The sequence below is a fragment of the Protopterus annectens genome, chromosome 1.part1, assembly GCF_019279795.1.
Source record: "Protopterus annectens isolate FY-2018-M chromosome 1.part1, PAN1.0, whole genome shotgun sequence".
Taxonomy (NCBI): Eukaryota; Metazoa; Chordata; order Ceratodontiformes; family Protopteridae; genus Protopterus; species Protopterus annectens.
In genome coordinates, this window is record NC_056726.1 from 444,866,107 (window position 1) to 444,878,800 (window position 12,694).

General features: G+C 38.7%; 1 protein-coding gene across 1 annotated transcript in view; it reads left to right on the forward strand.

Annotated features, from left to right (window-relative positions):
* Positions 1-12,694, forward strand: part of LYST (lysosomal trafficking regulator) — a 3,825,950-nt gene that overhangs the window by 917,835 nt on the left and 2,895,421 nt on the right. Inside the window, exon 9 of the mRNA XM_044075805.1 lies at positions 11,378-11,444. Coding sequence (XP_043931740.1) covers positions 11,378-11,444 — 67 coding nt within the window. The remainder of the gene's footprint in view (positions 1-11,377; positions 11,445-12,694) is intronic.

Below are 12,694 nucleotides of genomic sequence, written 5' to 3' on the forward strand. Positions count from 1 at the left end.
AGGCTAAAGGCCAAAATACCCTTGTCCCAAATATTCCTCAGATTCTTCAATATTTAACTCAGATGTTGCACAAAGGACTTTCCTTCTCATCTATTAAGATCCACGCCTCAGCTATTTCAGCTCAATACAACACGGATCCTCCTATATTTTCACATCCATTACTAAAACAGTTCCTCAGAGGGGCTAAGAACATAAGACCGCCCCGGAGAGCACCAACACCAACTTGGGATCTCAACTTTGCTTTGGAAAAGCTTACACTACCACCATTTGAACCAGCTTTCACAGCTGATCTACAGTTCCTATCATGGAAAACTGCCCTGCTGCTAGCAATAACTTCAGCACGAAGAGTCTCAGAGCTACAGGCCCTAATGGCAGTGGAGCCTTTCATCATTTTTCATTGACAGAGTCTCTTTATGAACTAACCCTTCCTTTATGCCAAAGGTGGTATCCAGTGTGGCCATAAACCAAACCATTCATTTGCCCACCTTTTATCCAAACCCCCAGAACAAAGGGGAAAGGCTCCTGCACTCTTTGGACATTCACAGGCAATTACGTAACTACTTGGATAAAACTAAGGCTTTCAGAAAATCTGACCATCTCTTTGTATCCTATGCTGCAGGATCACAAGGAAAGGCTATCTCAAAACAGACCATTTCAAAATGGATACGACATTGTATCCGTTTCTGCTACACACACCATGGGAAACCTGTGCTTGGTAACATCAGGCCCCATTCCACCAGGGCTACAGCAACATCAACAGCCTTCCTCAGAGGGGTACCAACCAAGGATATTTTGGAGGCTGCAACTTGGAGTTCAGTGCACACCTTCACTAAGCACTATCACTTACCTCTATACTCTAAAACCAGAGCTGGCTTTGCCACTGCAGTTCTGCAGGGCCTACTAGCCTCTCCAAACCCTGTTTAGTTCCACCACCCATCCTTAGCTTTGGGATTCAACCCAAGTGTGATGACTGCAGCAGTGTAACACGATGAACATAGTACAGTTTTGTACCTACCATAAATGTAGATGTTCGAGTGTTCACACTGCTACAGTCCAGGTTACCCTCCCTCCATCCCCTCTGACCTAGCTGAACTTTTCTATACCTTTTCTATCCTGTACAACCTTTGTGGTGTATTTGCTTGTAACTGAAGGTATTCCTTTTATTCCTTTTACATGTTTTATTAGCAATATGTATTGCCAACCTACTTGGGGGCACCTGACATCTGGGGCAAGAAAAACTGAAGAAAGTGGCATTGGATGCCTCTTATATACCCCTGGTGCACTGACGTCAGGGAAGAAGCGACAGCAACCGATGCCGGACCAAGACTTTGGAACTCTGGCCGACTGTGGGATCGCCTGACGGCAGGATAACCCAAGTGTAATGACTGCAGCAGTGTGAACACTTGAACACCTACATTTATGGTAGGTACAAAACTGTACTTTTCTTCTACCCCTTCAGTCTTTTGGCAGCAAGAGAAATCCTCAAGACCTTGGGGTTTGTGGCTGCAACCATACCTATGGTTCATTTTGCTAGGCTCCATAAGAGAAAGATCCAGTGGTACCTAAAATCTATTTGGTCTCTGCAGTCCAATATACTGGACACTCAGATTCCTCTTCTCCTTTGCTTAAAGCAAGAAATCCATTGATTGATGTCACAGGTAAACTTCATCCCAGGTCTGCCTTTCAAACTGCAGATGCCACAACAGAAATTGCACACAGATCCCTTAGATGTTGCATGGAAGACCAGTGGCCACAGAATCTGAAGTCAGAGCATATCATCCTGAAGGAGTTGCAGACTCTAATACTGGCCCTGCTGGCTTTCTCCCACTCCTAGACCCCAATACCCCTCAGTATTTTCGCAGACAATGTCTCAGTCATGTGGTACATGACTCTGAATGGAGAATTGATAAATCAGCAAGCAAAAGAAAGTAGTATTGCTGGAATTGGTGAGTACTTTCATGAGGTGGACCCTGTTTTTTTACAAAATCTCACCAAGATGACAGTGATATATAGACTGCATTTTATATAGCATGTATCATGGACAGAAGTAAGTTCAAACACAAAAAAGATAATTGGGTGCATATGACTCAGGATAAAAAGCGCCCAATCCTGGTAGGCGCACTGGTGCGCAGACTGGAAAAAAAATGACAGTGTAGAATACTCAAGACATGGAAACATTCTTACAATGGCTTTAGGCCAGGCTCAGGAGAAGGATGGTCTCCCTGTTGTAGAAGGAAGTAGTAGTCCATAAAAATCACAAAAACTGATAGGCCAAAAAAGAGCAATAAAGACAATAGAATGGACTGTTGAGGATAAGAAAGAAATTATGTATTGTTAGTATTGTGCAAGAAGCCCAGAGTTTCCAGCCAGAAGATATAAGCAAGATGAAGAGACAAATTAGAGGAAAGAAAAATACTTCCACAAGAAAAACTGTCAGAACCATTAAATAAATACTTGCATTTGTTAATACCACAGATGTATGAAAACCATTGTATAGACCAAGAAACCTTGGGACATTTGGATAAATAAGTGATTGAGGAAGTGCAAACATATAAATAACAAAATCTACAGACTTTTAAAAGGTAAAAAAGAAAGAAGGGCAAAGGAAAGAAAGAGAGATCTGATGGTGCAATATTTATGCAAAGGAGAAAGCTAAATTAATCAACACAAATAAGGCAACCTCAAAGATATTTGAAGAGAAGTGCAGGCAAAGGCATTCAGATATGGAAAATTTCACAATACAAAAAGTAAGATCACAAAGAGGGATTGTATAACAGAAGATTAGTAAAAAAAAAAATAGAAGCTGAAGTTATGGAATACAAGTAAAGTGAAGGATTTAGTGTAGAAAGTCTTAACACAGGTTACATCACAGCATGATGGAACAATGAGTCCCCCAAGTAAGGAGAAAATGGGAGGAGCAGGAGACATCTGAAGAAGAAATATGGATATGGGAAAGAAAGAGATTTACTGTGGTGCAATGTTTATGCAAAGGAGAAAGCAAAACTAATTAGTACAAAAAGAGCAGTATCAAAGATGTTTGAAGAGAAATACAGGCAAAGGGATTTGGACATAGAACATTTACAGTACAAAAAATAAGAAAACAGAGGAAAAGTAGAAAAGAGGATTAGTAATGGAGAAGTTAAAGAAATAGAAACTGAAGTTATGGTTTACCTGCGAAGTCCAGGATTTACTGTAGAAAATCTAATTCAGATACCATCATAGCTGGGTGGAGCAATGGCTCCCCAAATTAAGGAGAAACCAGTAAAATGGGAAACATCTTATCAGTTGGCATATGAAGATACATTGGAGCTTTCCATAAGAAACCAGTACAAACGTTCAATTGGAGTTGCTCAGTAAGGGAAGGAACAGGAAACTGTGGCTACTCTAACGCAGTCAGTGTTGTGGAGTGATAGGCCATTGAGTTCCCATATGTAAGAGCAACATATGACACAGGATGAAACTGAAGTGAATGTGGCACAGGAAGATACTCTGGAACTTTCTATATAATGCCTGCAGGAAATGGAGAACAAAGAAGGTGCCCTCAGTTTAGAAAAAATGATCTAAGAGAAGAGTTGCTTGATCTAATAGAGATGGACAGACATATTAAAATCAATGAAAGAAATAGATTACAGAAATTCAATAAAACCCAGAAAGTTAGAAGTTTGATAAAACAAATGAAAACAGTAATAAGGACTGTTCATAGAGATTCATGTGATATAACAGAAGTAAATAGTATATATTACTGTGCAGCTAAATTAATAACAGATAAAGCCTTACCACAAAAACACAGGGTAGTAAGGGAAAGGAAGGGGAGAAATCGAATGCTATCATGAACAGAGAAAATTATAAAGGAATTAAGACAAGAAATGTCACTGCTAGAAAACTACAGAAGATGGAACAGATAAACAAAATTACTCAGAAAAAATGTGATAAAATCAATGCACAGTATCAGAACAGATCAGGATCTATCACGCACAAATAATAAACTAAAAATATCAGCACTGGCAGAAAAACTTAGATGATATGCAGATAAATATGAAGGAAAAGTACAAAATAAGCAATTTATTGATGATCAGAAAAGATTTATAGACAATTAGGAAACAAGGCAAAATGAATTGAAACACCACCAAAAAAGAAGAAATAGATACATTTTGGAGGAATATCTTTGTGGATCCTGTGGAGCATAACAAAGTTGCTAAATGGATAGAAGAAGAAAAAGAAAGAATAAGAAGTTCAAATGTACAGGATATGAAATGGGATGAAGTAACAACCAGAGCGTTTGAAACAAAGTTAAGAAAAGCTCCTAATTGGAAAACCCCAGGCCCAGATGTAGTACCTAACTTCTGATTAAAAGTATTAACATCTTTGCATGAAAATGTAGCCATGAGTAAGAACTATTTATATGCGCACCCCAAACAGACACTGGCGTGGTTAACAACAGTACCAACTTAAGGGTGAACCTGCAAGTTATCCAAAAAATTATAGACCAATAACTTGCCGTTCGACAATGTATAAATTATACACTGAAATTGATGCTGACAGTTTGCAGTCATTTAGAAGAAAACTGAATCATGACAATAGAAAAAAGGATAATAAGCTAAAGTCATATGGAACAAAGGATCATTTGTTGTTAAATAAAACCATAATGGAGAACTGTAAGAAGGGGAAGAATCTAAATGTAGCATGGATAGACTACAAAAAAGCATTTGACAGTATCCCACATTTAGTGATGAGTGCTTAAAATGTATAAGATACATCCTACACTAATCAAACAGACATAACAGTGACCATGAAACAGTGGCAAACCACTTTACAGTTAAGCCATGATAAAGGACAAATTATTATTCCAGGGCTAAAAATTCAGAGGGGGACATGATACAGTGACTGTCGGTCACTGCTGCTCTTTTGCCCTTAACTCATTAAGCTGTGTACTTAACAGATTAGTCATGGTTACATTTTGGCTCCCAGAAAACAGCAAAGTGTAAAGATTTATCTTCTTTTTGTAGATGATTTAAAACTGTATAGTTCATCAGATGAGAACTGAAAGCACAACTGCAAGTGGTCAAAACTTCTTCAGGTGATAGAAGAATGTCATTTGGTCTCAGTAAATGTGCAAAAGCAACCTTTAAAGCAGGAAAGCTGCAGCACTAAGAAAACATCAGTTTGGGACAGGAATGTGATATAAAAGAACTTGAACAAGAGGGAGTGTATACATATTTGGGAATTAAGGATCAACAATAAAACATGAGTAACTGCAAATAAAGCTCACTAAAGAATATTTTAGAAGACTAAAATTAATACTGAAAACAGTGTTGACATTTAGGAACAAAGTCCACACTATAAACCAATCTGCTCTTCCTGTCCTGACAGTTTTGGATTGATTGACTGGCCCCAAATGTAGGTTTTGTAAAACAGAATTGGAAACCGTCGTACATCTTGTTGCTGATTGTGACATATTAATGACAGAAGGACTGTATACTGAAAGGCGTAATAATGTGGCAAGACTGTTACATTGGGTATTATGCAAACATTATAATAATGAAGTAGCTGAAAACCATTGGAAACATGAACCACAAAACATTATAGAAAATGATGAAGAGTATATCACATGGAGCCACCCATTACCAACAATTTAAAAAATAGATGCGAGAAAACTAGCTATAGTAGTCCATGAAAAGAAGACAAACATAGCATAAATCTTTGAAGTTGCTACACCCAGTGACTACACAAAGTCGTAAAATATCAGGATTTGCAGGCAGAAACAAGGGCAATGTGGAAGAAGAATACCCAGACAGTTCCAATAGTATTTGGAGCAAAGGGTCTTATAAATGATTGTACTAGATATGTTAACCATACAGGTAACTCTGTTTGAATTGAAAGATTCATTACTGGGTACGTTGCAAGTACTGCAAAGAGCATGAATGTGAATCTTACTTTGACTTAGGAAAGTGGTCTGTTCCCATCATGGTATTAGAAACTTGAAAGGCTTGAAGAAATTAAAAATGGAGAATAGATAAGTAAGGAGAACTAGATGTTACAAGCTTTGAAGTGTAGCTCTTATGGCATGAGATCAGGCCACAAATGCAAACATGCCCCTTGAAGCTGTTTACATTCCCTCAGAGGATAATGTCCTGGTAGATTTTTTTAAGCAGATCAAGAGAGTGCTGCCAAGAATTGATGTTGAACTGGGAGGTCTGCCTAAACATAGTCCACTAATGGGATATATTACAGATAAACATATTTGCCTCCATCTACAACAAACAACTTCCTCTTTTCTACTCTAGTACTCCTTGCCCTAAAGCATGGAAAACAGGCACCATGTCCTTTCACTGGAAAGGGAGGTTCCTGTATGTCTTGGATTCACTTCCTCTTCTCCTAAAGCTCTTGGTAAATATCCAGAGAGGCAAACCAGATATTCTACTCATGACATCCTTTTGCCCAAAGTAGCATTGGTTCCCCCTTCTCTGCCACTTAGCCAGGGGGTCATCACCACAAACTAGCCCACAAAATGAACTTGTTTACATAACAGAAGATGTCTCTTCTCCTCCCCATTCTGTCATCTCTCATCCTGGTATTACGGATGATAGAATTATGATCCCTTTTAGACATCTGTGTTCTGAGGACATATTTCAGTTTCTGTGAGAGGCAAGGAAACCTACTACCTAGACATCTTACATAGTTAAATGAAAAATATATTTTTTTTGTCACCCTCGTAAATAAGACCGTCTACAGATGGGTGCTCCCATTGTCCTATCATATCCTATCTTGTTTTTGTGAGCTCTTAAACGTTGGTATGGCATACTCCTCAGTCAAGGCGTAGCTGTCAGCCATTTCTGCTTACTTACCTCTTCATTCCACTCTGATGTTCAGACTAGAGTTAAAACCGTTTCTGAAGGGTGTACTCTACCTAAAACCTCTTGTGAAACCTTTATGTCTCCCTGGGACCTTAATTTTGTTATAGAAAAACTTATTCTTCTATCTTTTGAGCCTGCTGCCTCTGTTTCTCTCATATTCTTTACTTGGAAAACCATAATTGTTCTTACCAACCTAAATGAGCCTCTGAGCTGAAGGCCCTGATAATATCCTCACATTTTTTTATCTTCCCAGAGTGTCTTTGAGGGTCAAGCCTTCTTTTATGCCTGAAGTCATAAATGAGCTAACCCTCAACCAGTCCATCAATCTCCATACCTTTTTTTTCCTAACCCACAAAATAAGGAAGAAAGAATGTTGCACTCACTGGCTGTACGTAGACAGCTCAAATTCTGCTTAGACAAGATAAAGACACCAGTTGTGTGTCTCCTTCCAAGAGTACAAACTCTGTAGTTGTGTTTCAAAGCAAGCTATTACTAACTGGATTTCTAAATCTCTGTCTGCTTTTGTTACACTTACCATGGCAAGTATTTACCTTCACCAGCGAAGGCACATTCTACCAGAGAAATAGCTTCTTCAGGAGCTTTTTACAAGGGAGTGCATGCTAGGGCTATCCTAGAAGCTGCCACTTGGTCCTTTGTGCATACCTTTATTAGGCATTTCAAAGTGAACGCTTTTTCCTAATCCACAACTGTCTTCACGAGGTCAGTCCTCCCAGGACTGCTTAGCAGTTTTCATATGTCTCGTCCAACCATCTTTATACCATTTGAGCTTTGGGAATCACCCAGCAGTTTGGAATACTGCAACAGTGATCTAATGAAGGACATAGTACAACTGAGTAAGAACTTACCATAACAGTAGATGTTCTACATATCACTGTTGCACTATTCCTTCCCACCCTGCCACCTCCCCTTGTCTAGATTTGTTTACCTTTTTCTGGGACAGAGGAGGAACCATTTTCTACCATCACCCCTCTTAGCTGACGTGTTACTCCAATTTCCTCAAGTGTCTACAGGTGTCCTGGCTTGGAGATCGTCTGAGGTTTTATGCTTGTACATCCTCTTATGTACTCTTACACCCTTATATTTAGGCAGTATGTCAGACATATGATGCTATGTATGGTTGTGGCATTGGTACCTTGACTGGATCCAGGCTATCTGATGAGATTATCCAGCAGTTTGGAATATTGCAACAGTGATCAGTAGGGCATGCCTACTGTTACAGTAAGTTCTTACACAACTGTACTTTTTTAGGAAAGGGGTTGGGCAGAATACTTTCGGAAAACTTAAAACAGTCATGGGGAAGACTTGAAAAGTTAAGAGGCAGTGACCAGAAGTCTGGATTGAACTGTAAATCCTGAAGTTCTGAGGCAGGTATCTAACTACTTGAGTCACCATACTTTATGTTGTAAAAGCTAATTTGCCTCGCTTTGAACTAGAAGATTCATTTGATTTAAAGTACCTTAAGTGAAACTCTCTGTATTGTAACTTATATTAGGTAGAATTTCTCACATTTAAGTTTAAATGAATAAGTCTCTATATGCAGTGTTTTATAATGAGTGAATGTTGCTAAAAATAGTTTTTTTATGTCATGGGTGTTTTGTTGTCCGCTCTTTCCTCAAACTAAAAAAAATCATCTTTCAGGATTTTATCTCATTACCAGAATGCTGGAAAACTTTTACTACACACATTAGATGGCCACAGACAGTTGTGATACTGTTCTAGAAGTCATTCTTTTAGAAAATGTGATCAGATGACCTTTAGGTCCTGATCGTGTTCATTGTTGAAGAACTGCAGCAGTGTTTGCAGCGTATGTTACAAATATTTTTACTCAGGATGTATCAGAGGTAGCAACGTAGGCAACTCACCATACTTTTGCTGATTATTGCATGCTAAAATGTTTTCCTAGTTGTAGGAGATGTTTTGATGTGGCTATGTTACAGATAATCCCGTAACTGTCCTCCACTTTGTGGTCACCCATTAACTGTATGGGATTCTACCCAGGTACTGTGATTTACTGCTACTGTGGCTTTCCTATGTAGTATGGTAGTACAATTGTACAAGATGCTCACCATAAAAGTAGATCTTAGCACAAGCCAGTTGTGTTGGCTTAAAGGAATAAAACTGTTAATTATGACCCAGACAACACAAGCCCAAGTAATGGCTCAGGTGCCTGCTTGGAGCTAGCTTGTGGAAAGAAAGGAATGACTGTGCTTTGCTGGCTTACTTTTCATTAAGGGGATGATGCAGGATGACTATATGGACACTTGTTCCCTCTGTATATTCTCCAGTGGAGACTAGGGATCCAGCAAGAAAACAGTGATGTGTTGAGGGGGTTACATCACCCTTTGAAGCAAGTGACATGCCATTTTTTGATGCCCATTACTTGCTAAACCCAGTGGCAGCTAAGTGCATGTGCAGACAGGTCACAGTCTTAAAGCCACAAATGCCCCTGACTTCTGATGGGTGACTGCTCCTCTCGCCTTCTGGAGATGTAAATGGGTTGTATGGGGCAATGGAAGTGGAACTATGATGGTGTGATGGTGACCAAGGCATGTAAAAAACACAAAAAAAAATATCCACAAAAAAGAAATCTTGGAGAGAACACTTCAGCAGTAAAGGACCACTCCCTGCTGTACCCCTTTTTTACCATTCTAGATAGTTTGGTATATTTTTTAGTAGTGAGGATAGAGAGATGTGCTGCTGTAAGCAGGTTCATTACAGGGATTTCTTGCCTTGTACAACTGATATAGGTTCTTGCCAGTGCCACTTGTATAGGAGACAACTCTGCAGCAGCTCATGCTGGTACATACATAAAAGAAAGAGCAGCCATCTTTGTATCAGAACAGTTGTCAAAAATGGCCACACCTTACTCATTCACTTGTGAGTAAACCTAAGTATTGTGATATTAAATATGATTGGTTGAAATGAACATGTTTATTGTTTATTATGGCTATGTCTTAAATAACTTTGGTATATTATATGGCAGTTATCTGTTATTGCATTGTATTCTCCTTAACAGGTTTTATTCCACTTTATTAACCCAAATTATGATTTATTGCTACAATGAACTCTTCAAGAATTTGCAAAGATTTACTGTTATGCAAAGTTCATCATATAGCTGTACTTTATATGTAGCCCACATGCTGCCCTTAGCTCAAACTGTCAAATGATCTCACAGTTCTTTATAATATTGACATATTTTTTTATTTTGTATCTGCTGTTTAACCCAAACATGATATTACATGTCACAGTGCATAATACATACATTGTTGAGATTTCATCCTGTTTGGTGTTCAGTATCCTAATAGCTAAAGTCTGACAAATTTTAGATATTATGTAGCATTGTCGCTTCACAGCAAGATGTTCTCCAGTTCAGTTCTTTGTTGGGGTGCCTTCTGTGCAGAGCCTGCATGTCCTCCCTGTGTTTGTGTGTTTTCCTGTGGCTGCTCTCGTTTCCTCCCACATTTCAAATACAATGCAGTAGGTGGTTTGGGCACTCTAAACTGGCCATAGGTGTGAGTGTCTGTGAGTGCGTGGTATGAAATAACAACCGGCCTAGCCATCTGGTGGTGTGAACCTTGGCTTTAGGTGATTGTCACTGCTGAGTTAACATCCTTGACCCCCATGTGCCAAAAGTGCAAAAAGGGGTTGTGGATGGATGGATATACCCTTACTCTGTCTGAGGTTTGGCTGTAAAATGCTCCGAACTAACTATTAACCTAGACATAACATCTCTGAATTTGAGCAGACAAAGTATTTTGATAAGGTATTCAGTAGCAAGCTCTTTTTTGGCATTTTTTACTACTATAGATGCAGGTCTGTTTCATTTTCAAAATGTGAAGCTTGTAATTCCATGCGAGGAATTGTCAGTGGTACAAATTTTCTGATTTCAGGTTATATTATTATAACACCTACCGTGTATCATGGTCAGTCTAGAAAATGATGAGAATTGTGCGGTGTGTGATATGTTAGAATATTGCAACAAAATGCATGTCGTCCTATCTGGAAGTGATGCAGATTGCGTTCAGTTGTTATAGAATACAGCGGCATGTTTCCTTAGCGGAACATTACTGAAGACTCTTACCAATATTGTGCTATACAGGCTGCATTAACTTCCTTTATCAATGCACATTTCTTTTGCTATTTCAGTCCTGCAAAATTCTTTATCTTGCAGGTAAGCACATTCCACTGACAGTAACCCAGAATTTAAGAAGATCTTATGTTCTGTAAAAGTCTGTGATCTAACATCTTAAGTTCTCTTTCCACCATATTGTTTTAATCAGATATTAAGAATTGCATATTTAAACTACTTGATTAAACACATCTACAGCAGTTCTTTATTTTGTATTTTAGTTTTTATTTTTGTTTAACTAATGAGGTAACACATATTGTAAAGGTACCTTAAGAAAGGTGTTGATGAATTCAAGTCCTTTGTTTCTAGATGTCAGGCACCAGATGCGTATGGAATGAATGACATTTTTATGTTTTCATGTAATATATTTTAGGGATCAGTGAATATTATTTTGGGAGGTTTTCAGAATGTCCTGAGTCAGTCATCTTCATCTTTGGAAGGTAAGTGTTAACCTAATAGTTATAGTTGAAATACAGATTGTGTGCTTCCTTAATCTGATAGTATTAATGTATTCTTTGCTAATAAACTAAAGCTGTCACCCGATACACAATGCAATCAAATCTTGTCCTTGAACTTACTAATGGGATCTGTTTAAGTGTGCAGTGAAAGATGTTACAAGTTTCTAGTAGTCACTCTGCCCTGATGTTTATGAATGTTTATAGTTGTCTTGTATGTATTTTACCATGACACTAACTAAATTGGTGATCTTCTTTATTGCCTGTATGTATGCCTGCCATGTATGAGTGATTGCATATATGTGTTTGTGCTCCGTAATGAGTTGGCAACCCACTGAGGATTAATTTCTGTTTTGTGCAAGCAAATTGCTGGGATAGACTCCTGGTCTCCTGTGAACCTGAAACGGATAAAGTAAAGTCCTAGAAAGAATGCATGAATGCTGGGGCAATAGAAGAAATCATTCAGATTTATAAAAAATTAGTGGGGAATCTGTGTATTGTTTAGCACTTTTTGGCACAGTGATTTCAAATTTAAATGCCACATTCTGACTGCTTAGCTGCTTTAAAATGCAGCTGATATTCCCATTAGTTTTATCTGTTTTCCCCTTGGAGGACTGAAATTTGCATCCATTATATAATTACACATATTAATCAGATAAATCATTACTGCAGTCATCCTTACTTTTTGACATCTATCACAAAAGGTCAGACATTTAGCCCTGACTGTCAGAGCTGTGCACCAACCTACCTCTCAGACAGATGGACTCTGACACTAGTGAGATCAGATCATAAACTAATCTCACTGGAAGTCCACATCCCGCCCCCACCCCAGATAAAAAAGACCACAGTGAAGAACTTCTCAAAAGCCGACTTCACACTTCTAAAGACTAGTGTAGTCTCTTTCAAGGCCCCCGAGCCTGCGGAAACCATTACTCAAGCCGCTGAATCACTTACAAATGCCTTCTACCAGCACCTACAGGACTGCATGGATCAGGCAATCCCAAACAAAACAAAGACTCTTTGTACCAAAGGCAAGCGTCCAGTCTGGTGGACCCCAGCCATAAACAAGCTCTACAACAAAAGGAGGAAGCTACTACAAGACAGAGCAAAATCCTTAAAAGGGAAGACACCCTTGATCATTATAAGTAAAAAACTAAGATCTCTCATAAAATCATCCAAGGCAAATTTTGAGAGGAAAGTCGCTAAGGACTCAAAAGACAATCATAAGGCCTTTT